Source organism: Hylobates moloch, unplaced genomic scaffold (genome assembly GCF_009828535.3).
Source record: "Hylobates moloch isolate HMO894 unplaced genomic scaffold, HMol_V3 SCAFFOLD_18, whole genome shotgun sequence".
NCBI classification, from domain to species: domain Eukaryota; kingdom Metazoa; phylum Chordata; class Mammalia; order Primates; family Hylobatidae; genus Hylobates; species Hylobates moloch.
In genome coordinates this window covers 62,943,102-62,955,925 of record NW_026652293.1, presented here as the reverse complement: position 1 = coordinate 62,955,925, position 12,824 = coordinate 62,943,102, and the positions used below count along the sequence as shown (strand labels likewise).

Genomic DNA, 12,824 nt, shown 5'->3' with positions numbered 1-12,824 from the left:
CAGGTACACAGGAAGGACGTGATCTTGAGCAGGCTAGCAACTTCCCTCACCAGCTTCCCCTGTGGCTGTAAAATGCAAATATATTTAAGGGCTTGGCTGGGTGCCTGGCACATCATAAACACTCCACAAATGATAATGATTATTATTACAAATAAGAATAACCAACCAAAGGGCACAGCAATAAAAGCACATCTGCAAAGGGTGATAAGAAACGGCCACTGAGCAGGAGCTGCAGAAGGCTGACCTCAATCCCAGTCCCCACACCCGCCCCACCCAGCCCTCACACACCAGGACAGACTCTGGCCAGCAAAGAGCAGTATCTAGAAAGTATCTTCTCTTTATTTAAGTTAAACAATTTTCAAGGATGGTTTCCATCTATAAAATGGACAAAGTACAAGCTCTGTACAGCAGTTCTTTTTAAAAATCAACTGGAAAAAAAAATTACCAAACTATATTTTGAATTTGCAAAACATACTCACAGATACCATCATCTGAGCTTTTATGAAGACATAAGAAAGGACCACCACAGAGAAGACAACTAACTTCGGCACGCTTTGCTCGAAGGGCTCTTAGGAAAGAATTCTGAGTTTTAAAAACAGGAGTGGGAGGGTGAGATAGTCCTGATGACTAAAAAATAACGCAACCACAGTAAGTCACTTTGGCACACTGTGTCATGTAAACATAGCTCACCGCAAAGGATCCCTCCCCAGCCCACCCCTGCTCTTGACGCCTGGACCATCCAAAGCCGCCACCCAGCTCGGGGACAGGACGCTGTCCCCAGGGCATGGGCCGCACAAGGGCCTGGGTAGACACATCCGATGATACGAAGGCTGAGAGGGCCTGAGGGTGCGGGCAGGGTGAAGGTGTGGGGGCAAAGGATTCATCAAAAAACGTGATTTTAATACGAGCCAGATTCATCAATTTTTTTTTCCCTCCTAACAGTAGTAGCAGCTCGCAGGTGACAGGGTCTGACAAAAGAACCTGGTGCTGGGGGCTAAGCACGCCCTGCTCTGGCCTGCATTCCACAGCCTCGCACAGGTACCTAAGGGGGTTTTCCTCAGGCTCCCCCCAAGTGCCCACTGTGAAAGACAGAAGCGTGCGGAGTCACTCCGGCGTGGGGCCACGCTGCCCACTCAGAACACATCTGGTTGCATGGCAGGGGAGGCGGGAAGAGAAGACCTACAGGGTAGCCCTCCAGCCAGGCTTCCACCTCGGGGCCGCTGTCCTACAGTGCACACCCGTGGGGCTCCTGCCGGGGAGGAAGACACACAGTGGCCCCTTTCATACAAGACACAGGGAGGAGCATGGCACCGGCACAACCTCCCAGGATGGCTCCTAACTCCAAGGCCGCCGCTGTCCCTCCGAGGGGCCTGCAGGTGTGCCTAACTGACGCTTTCCTCAGACTGCCAGGCCGTGCCAGCCTCTCTGAGACTGAGCATCTGTGTGTGCGGCGCTGGAGAAGGTGGCCGGGAGTGGAGGAGGAAGCAGGGCACCGACCACAGAGTGGCAGGGGTGACGAGGAACGTTCCTGAGTACCCAGGCAGACGCCAGGCACCTCTCCCCGTTATGACTTTCAGTTCATAACCGTCTGTGGCTTAACAGGACCCCAAGGCTACTGTCTCCTGCCCTGAATCCTCAGTGTAAATGAGCAGGCATTGTTTGGTTCTGACCCTTCCTAATTCTTTCCCCAAAGCCCCCTGAAGTAGTCACCTTGGCCAGGTGGGATGTGGGAGGGAGCTGCGGGTGGGGCAGGACTCGCTGCCTGGCTGGAGCTCCCCAGGCCAGCAGGTGTGCAGGACTGTGAGCCAGGCCTGTGCCCAGGCTGACAGGCTCATCCCTGACACTGCTGGCCATTAATTCTGAAGGCCCAGCGTGCAGGGCTCAGATCACAATGAGGCCAATGCTAGCATGTGACTGCTGCCTGGCATCATTGGTCTGCCCTGTCGCGGGCTCACATTGAGAGCTATGGGGTATGTTTTACATTCCTTAGAGAAAAGAAATTTAATGTAAAAAGACCCAAAGTGATATCTGTCAAAGTAAGTAACCCCTCCAGGTTCACAGATACGCACAGCACGCAAAGTGGATTCTGACGCACAGTAGTGACTCTCAGGCTGACTGACGCCCAACAGGGATGCCGGGGCCGAGGCCGGTGGTCTGGAGGAAGCCCCCCAGCTGGCCACAGCAGTAGCACCAACTGGCTGATCGGGCTCCAGGGGACAAAGGCCACCTCCTCCCTCCGTGAGAAACTGGCCCCACCGGGCTCTGGCCCCTTCTCCCGGAAGCTGCGAACGGCTTTGTGGGGAATTTACAAGATGATGATGACCTACAGAAACCATAGGGAACTGACGGTACATTCTTTCTCTATAGAGCTTTATATTTAGTGTCCCACCATAGAAAACTTCATCCTCAATATAGCAAGTACATCAGGTGGAGGGGAGTCTGGGCCAGGAAGACACCTGGGGACGGAGGAGCAGAGAGAGGGGCTGTCGACGTAAACCTGCCACGTGACATGACTCGGCTTTGTGGAAACCATACGTGATTTCGATGGGATCGAAAATGGAGATTTCAAGAGTTCTCCTCGCTCCCCTGGGGCATGTGTGCCCCCTTCTCCCGCCCTGTCCTCGGCTCGCACGCGTCCATTCAGTTGCTTCTACCACTCCCCGGTCGGTTGTCGCTGGGTGTCACTCAGTTGCGGAGCCGGCAGAAGTGAAAGCTGGAAGGAAGAGGGGCGCTCCAGCCTGGGGAAGGGGGCCCGGCTGCGCTGCACCGAGAGGAGGGGGAGGGCAGTTCTCGCTTCTTGCCGCTGCTGTATCTGCACAGTCGTCCGTGCCTTGCCGAAGTTCGACTTTCAGACCATGATGGAATACTGAGGTATATTAGTTTCGCGGAAAGTTTAAGAAACATAATCAATAATGTGATCACCAGACTCCACCCAATGGTGCAGGAGACAGGACGGCAGGGCCTCCTGGGCCCTCCTACTGCTGCAGGTTGAGCGAGAACTTCCACTGCTGCGAGAGGGCCGGGCCACACACCTCCACGCTCAGGCCCCCGCTCTTGGCAGTGCGACTGTCCAGGCACAGGTTGCTGCCCACATGCCTCAGCTTGGAGTTGCCCTCGATCTGTTCCCATTTCTGCAAGACACAGGAGAATGCCTTAGAGTGTGGGCACAAGGAAAGGAGTACAAACAGATCCGTGTGAATTCAGGACCTTGTGGCTGCATTAAAAACTCACAGATAGACACGTTTTTCCCAGCTTCTCATCTGAACGGCCGGGGAACTTGCAGCAGCCCCACAGGAAACCAGCCACAGGTGCTGCTGGGGACCCAGGAAACGTATTCTCCACCTTGGATCAAAACTCAGAACCTCTCCTGCCCCAACCTTTCTGTGGGTGTCCCCTCCTCTGAGCCCCAGCGCTCTGGGCACCCACCCCTTCGTCATTAACACAAGGATTTGATGTAGGGGAATTTGCATGCCTTCATAAGCAAGCTTGATCCAGTGATGGTTCACCCCAAGAAGGGATCCACACAAAGCAGAACCAGCTCCTCCCCTGGCTGTTGGAAAGCAGCCCTGCCTGGAGGCCTTGGTCTGGGCACATCCATCCTCCCACTTAGGGCTTTCTGCTCCGGGGAGCCAGAGGAACCGCGTCAGGCCAAATGTCAGGAAGAGAGATGCTTGTGTGAATAGAACATAGCATTGAGAAGCCTATTTCTATGTGGTCTGTTCTCTACTGGTGTGCAAGCTCCTTAGTGGATATGAGAAACTTGTCTCTGCTACCCTTGAGCCCTCTGGTGCTCTGTATGGCAGGGACCAATGTCTGCTGAGTTCTGAACATGCCGCTTGTAAAGTACAGGGTACGATGCCTCTTTACTAACACTCAAATCAAGCGAACAACCAAACTCAACCCACGCACCTGTTACCCACCAACCAAGCCAGAAATCAAAGTGCACACCACAACCCAGCCTGAAGGAAATCTGAGGAGCCCTGTTTAGCAAGTAACACAAATACCCCTTTCAGCCTGAGTGCAGGCGGCTCACGCCAGTAATCCCAGCACTTTGGGAGGCCGAGGCAGGAAGATCGCTTGAGGCCAGGAGTTCAAGACCAGCCTGGGCAACACAGCAAGAACAAAAAAATTATAGGCATGGTGGTCATACCCTTGTCCTACTCAGCAGGTGAGGTGGGGTTGTTGACACAGGATTTGGTCTACGAATCCCCATTTAAAAATCTCTAATGTTTGTTCTTAAAAAACAAAAAGTCACATTTTTTTCTTCCCCGAAGCTCTTGTTTCAAATAATGAAGTCTGTGGTTCTAATTAATTTTTTATACTGTGTGCACTAAAGCTCCTTCACCTAAGTATTTTTTGCAAATCCTTTTGACATTGCAGAATTAAATTTTCTCACTCCTGCCTTCCTTTCCCCTTTGACTCTGCAAATACGCACATAATATGAAAACATGGACGTGCCTGGAAACCAAATATTCCAACTGGCAAAACCAGTTCAGCTCCAAGATAAAATTTGCTAAGGAGCTTCCTCTCGAGGGGCCAATGAGTGAGGCAGGGAGGAGATGGTGCAGGCAGAGGAGCCCAGTGCTGGGGATCCGACCTGTGCGAAACAACCACAAGGATGTTGTCACCTGGACCCTGCCTTCCTTATTTCCGTCCACCTGCTCACCTGGAGCTCTTGCCAACAGGGAAAGACAGTGCAATCAGAGGAGCTAGGGGGAGGCTTTCGCTAAGTGCCCATCATTGCCTCTTTCATTTCCAGCTCCCTTGTTGCTGTCAATCACTCCTCATGCTGTTTTTCTCCATTGTCATGTAAAGTGTGTATGTATTGAGGCTGCCCTGTTACTCTGAGCAGCCAGGAATCTTCTCAACAAAGAATTCAGAATGAATGGAATCTGATTCTGGCCACTGGAGGGACTGCCTGTCGTGTGTCAAAGCATCAGCTAAATGAAGAACCTTAGAAAAACAATAACGAAACTCTCGCACAGGTGGCCTTGTTAGCTCTGATGTGTCTGTCTGATGGGATTGTGGTTGGGGGTGGGCAGCGCAGATTGTCAAGGCAGTCAGACTCTACTGAAACAGCCCCCACATCCTCTATAATAGCCTGAGTCTTGGGGTTTAAAACCTAACAGATCCCCATTTATACATGCCATGCATCCAGAAAAACTTATTATTTATAGGTCTTTTCATGCTTCACGAAGGTCCTAAGGCATGTCAGTTATGGTTCCCCAAAACTGGGACTGAAGCAGAAACACCTGTCAGTTCTTGATATTAAGCAATATTGAAGTAATATTTGTTTTTAAAAAAGGTGTCAACTAAAGTCATCACTTTATCAATCCATTACATCCAAAGACATCTCTGCTCCATTACATCCCGGGGGAATGTGTTTGAGACTCACCCAGTGCTTGGCTCAGCAGATGCCAGCCTTGCCCTCGAGGAGCTTCCTCTCGAGGGGCCAATAAGTGAGGCAGTTTCTAGGTGGTTTGGGTCCAAGCGGTGCTAGCCTTCTCTTGTTTAACAGGCACTCCCTTACGCATTTTGGTATCAAGCCATCAACACAGATGGACATTGAGAGATGCGGATTGTGAGCAGAACCCAGAACAGGCTGGGACTCTGCAGAACAGGGAAGGAGGAGCACCCAGAGCTGGCGCAGGGGTTTGGAGACAGACAGGTGAAAGAGCGCCCTCTGCAAGCGTCTCCCTGACAACTGGGGTCAGAACAGGGGACTCGGTCCTGGCCTTGGTCTTCCTAGATGACTCCAGGGTGGACGCAATGACTTTCTGAGACTTTTCTGTTGTGAAATCAGGGTTAGACTAGAAGCTGGCTTAGGCTCTTGGCTCCAGTAGGTTCTGTGCCTCAGTTTCCCTACATCCCATCTATCTCTAAGGACCGACTGTAAGAACAGGGGCAGGCACTCCAAGTATGGGCATGCTAGGAGGACCTTTTGTGCTTGCATTTCTATTCCTGACACTAATTGTTACCCCATGCCTTGAGAAAGGGTGTGCCCACAAGCTGCCACAAAGGAATATGTCAGAGAAAACCAGCTTACAAGGCAGGTAGAAAGTCTATTCTGAAATGTTTAAAGAAACTGTATGTGTGTATGTGTGTATATGTGTGTGTGTGTGTATGTATATATATGTGGTGTGTATATATATGCATATATATGTGGCATGTATATATATGCATATATCTGTGGTGTCTATATATGTATATATGTGGTGTTTATATATGTATATATATGTGGCATGTGTATATATATATATATATGTGGCATTTATATATGTATATCTATGTGGCGTGTATATTTGTATATATATGTGGCATGTATATATATGTATATATCTGTGGTGTATGTATATATGTATATATGTGGTGTTTGTATATATGTATATATATGTGGCATGTATATATATGTGGTGTGTATACATATGTGGTATTTACATATGTATATGTGTGGCATGTATATACGTGGCATCTATATATGTGGTGTTTGTATATATGTATATATGTGGCGTATATATATGTGGCATTTATATAAATGTGGCATGTATATATGTATATATGTGGTGTGTATATATGTATATATACGTGACGTTTATATATGTATATCTGTGTGGCATGTATATATATGTGTATATGTGGCGTGTATATATGTGGCATGTATATATATGTATATATCTGTGGTGTGTGTGTATATGTATATATATGTGGTGTTTGTATATATGTATATATATGTGGCACGTATATATATGTGGTGTGTATATATGTGGTGTTTACATATGTATATATGTGGCGTGTATACATGTGTTTATATATGTATATGTGGCATGTATATGTATATGTATGTGGCATGTATATATATGTGGCATTTATATATGTATAAATGTGCCATGTATATATACATATACATATCTGGTGTGTATATGTGTATATATATGTGGTGCTTATATATGTATATATGTGGCATGTATATGTATATATATGTGGTGTTTATATATGTATATATGTGGCAGGTATATGTATGTGGTGCATATATATGTATATATATGTGGTGTGTATATATACGTATATATATGTGGCATGTATATATGTATATATATGTGGCGTGTATATATACGTATATATGTGGCATGTATGTATGTATATATACATGGTGTGTATATATTCATACATATGGTGTGTATATATGCATATATGTGGTGTGTATATATGTATAAATATGGTGTATATACACATATATATGTGGTGTGTATATATATATGTGGTGTGTATATATGTATATATGTGGTGTGTATATATGTATATATGTGGTGTGTATGTGTGTGTATATATATGTATATATATGTGGTGTGTATATATGTATATATGTGGCATGTATATATGCATGCATACGTGGCGTGTATATATGTATATAGGTGGCATATATATATGTATATGTGGTGTGTATATATGTGTGTGTATATATATGCACACACATATATACACACATATAGACACACACACACTTGCATTATGTATCGAGTACCATCCATGTGAACATTAATCATTTAGAATTTTTGTAAATTTAAATAGAAAAAAGTATTTGATGAATAAACAAAAGTAGATAATTTCTCTTTAAAATTTTCAGCGGCATAGGGAAGAGAATGAGAATATAATCAGAAATAAGCAACATTAGGTTTGTGGCTTAAGTCTAACAGGGCAGCTAGACATTATTCATAGTGATGCAAAAGAACACATAAGTACACGCAGAGATGGATGCTTTGAGAGGCAGCGCAGAGCAAGAGGGCGCAGGCCGTGGCTACCCTGGTCTGGGTTAATCACGGGCACCCACGGGTGCCTACAAGCCATACCTGTCTGCTGTCATTTTCTCGGCAGCCCTGCAGCTTTATAAGAGAGCCCGGTGCCCGGTCCACCACCGTAAGGCACAAATCCATGTGCTTTACCGACTTCTCCTTCGTCAAGGCCCATTCCTGGTAAACAAAACCAGAAGTCAGAGGCACGCTATGCACAGGGCTGTGAAAGGAAAGAAGGGGCATCGACGAGGGCTCCAAAAGGAAATGGGTCATGGAGTGGAGCTTAGATTCAGAACCCCTGAGCCAACTGAGAATGAAAGAATTACTTTTTGCCTAAGGGCAAATTTATAACACCAGAGATGTGGGAGAACCTCACAATTGAGCAGTAAGTTGGCTGAGTGATGTGCAGAAGTGCTTTGAGGACCTTAGTAACTAAAATAAAACTATTAACTATTTTAGCCCCAAATACAAGTTAGACTGCCTTGTTCATTTTTCTATAATTCAATGGAGCTGTAAAAACTGTGGCACAAGCTTGGTTATACACCAGGTAGACAGTTGGCAACTGGTCCACCCATGCTATTTTGGAATGACTCTGCCCTCATGCAGGTATGGCCTGCAAACAGCATTGATGAATGTGAACTGTAGTAAATAACACATTGCATATTTAAGCAAAATATATCGTGTATAGCCTCCTAAGTGTACGCTAATTGATCTATGGATGCTCATGAAGCCCTCTGAAAACTGGAGGAATAGATCTATGAATTTCTTTGAATACATTACAGCTAAATTTAATTGGGTGCTATGTGCCAAGCATTATTTTAAGCCCTTTATACAACAGCTCCATGAGGGCTACTATTCTCATTTTATAGATGAGAAAACTGAGCTAGAGAGTGTTTAAATAACCTGCCCATGATGTTAACAAACAAACACACACATATATGTACAAACACACACAAGTTAAAGGCTGTGACAGGGTGAGAGGACAACCATTTTGGATACTAAATGAGACATGGTCCCAGGTGGCAGAGGAGGCCGGAGCCTGTTCCGGGCAGGGCCACAGCAGGGACTGGAAGGTGAGGCTTCTGACCATCACTCTCCATTTGTCCCACTCAAAGGGATGAACACCCCTTAATATCCAGAGGCAGCAAGGCCCTTTCCAGTTTAAAACCCCACAGGGACTCACTATCCACTTCCATCCCCTTCCACTCTAAGCCCCAGCACGCTGCAGTGGCCCTCCCCTCCGTCTGTCTGTCTTTCCATCGGTCTGTCCCATGACCACCTGCTGCACACCCGCATGACACAGGTGCTGTCACAGAGCCAGGCTCACTTTCTAGTGGGGAACATGAAAGACACACAAATAAAATGTATTCTGTAACTTCAGGCACTATTATGTGCTATGAAGACACTGTTTTTCTTTTTTCTTGGTTCTTGGAAACAGAGGTAAGGAAAGGAACAAATAGTGTTTAAAGAAGCCTCACTGTCTAGTATCTATATCATGTTGGAACAAATAGTCCGTCATTAGAAAAACATTAAAAGGTGAAGATTCAGCCAGGTGTGGTGGCTCAGGCCTATAATCCCAGCACTTTGGGGGCCAAGGCGGGAGAACTGCTTAAGACCAGGAGTTTGAGATCAGCCTAGGCAACATAGCGAGACCTTGTTTGTACTAAAAATAAAAAATAAGTTGACCGGGTGTGGCAGTGCATGCCTGTGGTCCCAGCTACTTGGGAGGCTGAGGTGGAAGGATCGCTTCAACCTGGGAGGCCGAGGCTGCAGTGAACCGTGATTGTGCCACTGCATTCTAGCCTGGGTGACAGACCGAGACCCTGTCTCAAAACAAAATAAAACAAAACAAAACCCTAAAGATTCTAGCATTCAGACCTTACACAACCACTTGCGGGATGCGCCATCTCCAGCTCTCGGCATCAGCAGAGGGGATGCAGAGGCACAGACGCCCATCTAGGAATCAGTGAAGAGACCTTCACCTGTCTGAGGACTTCCTGCTCCCCTAACAGGGAGGGGGGCTTGGGCAAGCCTGCTCACCTCCCGGGTCTTCCATTTTCTCACCTTTTAATTAGTGTCCCTCACATTCTACTCCGCGAGGAATTCTAGGAAAAACGGATTCTAGGTCAAATGAATTTGGGAAACAGACTTTGTGCTGCGTTTATCTCTCGGAAATTCACAGTCTATTAAAGGCTCTGAAGAGTCCTAGAGTAGAAGCACCTGCTTGGCCTGTGCACTGTAGCATCCCAAACACGGCATGGAGGGAGCCCTGACCCACCCACCCCTGCCGGCCACATTCTCTGGGGAAGGCCACCCGACCCTGAGTCGAATCCCAACATTCTATGATGCTGTCATTCAACATGGGTGAGTTCCAGCCGGCTCTTCGAAGTGCCCACAGGCACTCCACATCACCCATACTCTAGGACAGTGTGACATCACAAAAATAATTATTTGGTCTCTGCCCCTGCTTTCTGGCACAATCACAAGGCTCCTAAAACCCTTGTCATTTCCTGAGCCACAGGGGTTTTAGGAGCAGCTTTCATTTAGTGTTTGGTCTTTGACCCCGGTTCCCGACAGACAGCTCCTAATCCCTCGGAATTTCATGGGTGATGGAAGTGTCTTTTGTTCTAATGAAGCAGCTCTAATGGGCTCCTGGATGGGGCTGGTCACCAGAAAGACCAGGTTATGCCGAGAAGCTTGAAACTGTCAGTGCCCTGCCACCCCATCCTCCGGGAAGGGGAGAGGAGCTGGAGATCATGCCCATGTGATGAGGCCTCCATCAAAGTCCCTGCACTCCAGGACGTGGCTGCCGGACACACGGAGGCGCTGGGAGAGCGGCACACCTGGAGAGGGCATGGAAGCTCTGACACCGCACCTCCACACCGCGTGTTATGCATCTTTCCCGTCCAGCCGCTCCTGGGTTTCAGTCTTTCCTAATCAACAGGTAAACCAGGAAGTAAACCATTTTCCTGAGTTCTATTACTGTTCTTGCAAATGAATGAACTCAAGGCGAGGTCGCGGGAGCCCTGATACACAGTCAGACAGCAGGTGACAACTTGGACTTGTGACGGGCATCTGAAGTAGGAGCATCTTGTGCGAGGAAGCCCTTAACCCACGGGGTCTGTGCTAACTCTGGGTAGGCAGTGTCAGAACTGAATTGACAGGCAGGACACTCAGTGTCTGCAGAGAATTGGAGAATTGGAGAATTGCTCGGTGTGGGGGGAAAAAGCCCACATGGCTGGTGTCAGAGGTGAGAAGTTTTGTGAGCGTATAAAGGAGGAAAAGCAGCTTGTTTTTTTCCTATTCACTGGGTCACAGAGTATGGAAGGTGTGGAGTGTAGAGAGGAAGCCGTGTGTGTTTCCCATAGGCAGATGGCGTTCAGGATGGAGAGGGCCAGGAAGAAGCACATTGTTCTGTCCCTGCACTCACAGGGGCCGGGGACACCACCAGGATGTGTGAAACTGTGGCACACAGAAACGCCCACTCACAGTGAAGAGGAGAATCCTGAGTAAGGGGGACAATGCGGGTATGGAGAAGGGTTCCAGGCTGTCCTTGGCAGTAGGTGTTGGCGGATGCTGGATGGTCTGCCGACACCCAGTGAAAGATCATGTCTGAATGTTTTTACAACCTCCTTGCTATTGTGCTTAATTACTGCAAAGCAGACTTTACACAGGATTCCAGAAAAACTAATTCAGCTGGGCAAACAACAGAGCTAGTTGCCGTTTTGTTCTTCTGTTGCATTTCAATTATCTGAATTTGTAAAATAAAGTTCATAAATATTTAAGAAATGCTTTTTTGAGCTGCCACTCTTAAAAGGCATGGCTATTAATTTTCTCATTTCCTGTGTGTCTGCCAAGGCTCAGCCGGAAACCAGATAACAAACCTCACTCTTCCAAAGCACCAGGCCCTATTTTCAGTTGGGAAATATTACTTACCCTCTCGTTTCTCATCCGTGTCACACGCTATGCAAAAAAGCATCACTTTCTGTCGGTTAAGAGAGGACTCACGCACAGTGCGTTTGTGAGCTGGAACATCTGAGCCGTACTGTCTAATGTGCTAGCTACAGGGCACACGGGGCCATTTACATTTAAATTCACCAGAATGAAATGAAATTAAACTTGTAATTCACACTAGTCATATTTCAAGTGCCCAGTTGCCACAATGTGGCTGATATACTGAATGGCAGATCTAGAGCATCCCCATCATAGCATATGGTTCTATTGGAAAGTACTGATTAGATAGTAGCCCACTGGCCCAGGCAGTAAGGTGCTCCCAAGCCGAGGGTGTAACACGCATCATGTCATCCTGCCGTCTCACATCACATTGCATCTGCTGATGTGTTCATCTTTCCACTAGAAAACCCTTGCTCCTCAACTCCTATTTTTTTTTAATTTTTATTTATTTTTTTGAGACAGAATCTCACATTGTCACCCGGGCTGGAGTGTAATGGTGCGATCTTGGCTCACTGCAACCTCCACCTCCCGGGTTCAAGTAATTCTTCTGCCTCAGCTCCCCGAGTAGCTGGGATTACAGGTACCCACTACCATGCCCAGCTAATCTTTTGTATTTTTAGTAGAGACGGGGTTTCACCATGTTGGCCAGGCTGGTCTCGAACTCCAGACCTCATGATTCACCCACCTCAGCCTCTCAAAGTGCTGGGATTACAGGTGTGAGCCACAGTGTCCGGCCCTAATTTATTTTATATTATTTTAGAAACATGGTCTCACTCTGTTGTTCAGGCTGGAGTGTAGTGGTGCAATCACAGCTCACTACAGCCTCGACCTCTTGGGCTTTAGCAATCCTCCTGTCTCAGCCTCCTGAGTAGCTTGGACTACAGGCACAGGCCATCACACCTGGTTAATTTTTTTTTTTGGTAAAGACGGAGCTTCCCTATGTTGTCCAGCCTGGTCTTGAACTCCTGGCCTCAAGCAAACCTCCTGCCTTGGCCTCCTAAAGTGCTGAAATTACAGGTGTGTGCCACTGCACCAGGCCAAATCCTCATTTAGAATCACTTGGTAGCTCTTAAAGATCTA

The 12,824-nt window shown here is 47.2% G+C and overlaps 1 protein-coding gene across 3 annotated transcripts in view; it reads right to left on the bottom strand.

Annotated features, from left to right (window-relative positions):
* Positions 1 to 319: 319 nt before the first annotated feature.
* GALNT2 (polypeptide N-acetylgalactosaminyltransferase 2) overlaps positions 320 to 12,824 on the bottom strand; it is a 220,440-nt gene continuing 207,935 nt past the window's right edge. For 2 of the 3 annotated variants that reach the window (XM_058430440.1, XM_058430441.1), the window contains 2 exons: positions 7,848 to 7,967; positions 692 to 3,131 (listed from right to left, as the gene is read on the bottom strand). In XM_058430440.1, coding sequence (XP_058286423.1) covers positions 2,976 to 3,131; positions 7,848 to 7,967 — 276 coding nt within the window. In that variant the 3' untranslated portion in view covers positions 692 to 2,975. Of the gene's footprint in view, positions 3,132 to 7,847; positions 7,968 to 12,824 lie in introns of all 3 variants that reach the window. The other variant, XM_032137499.2, reaches the window with a different exon arrangement.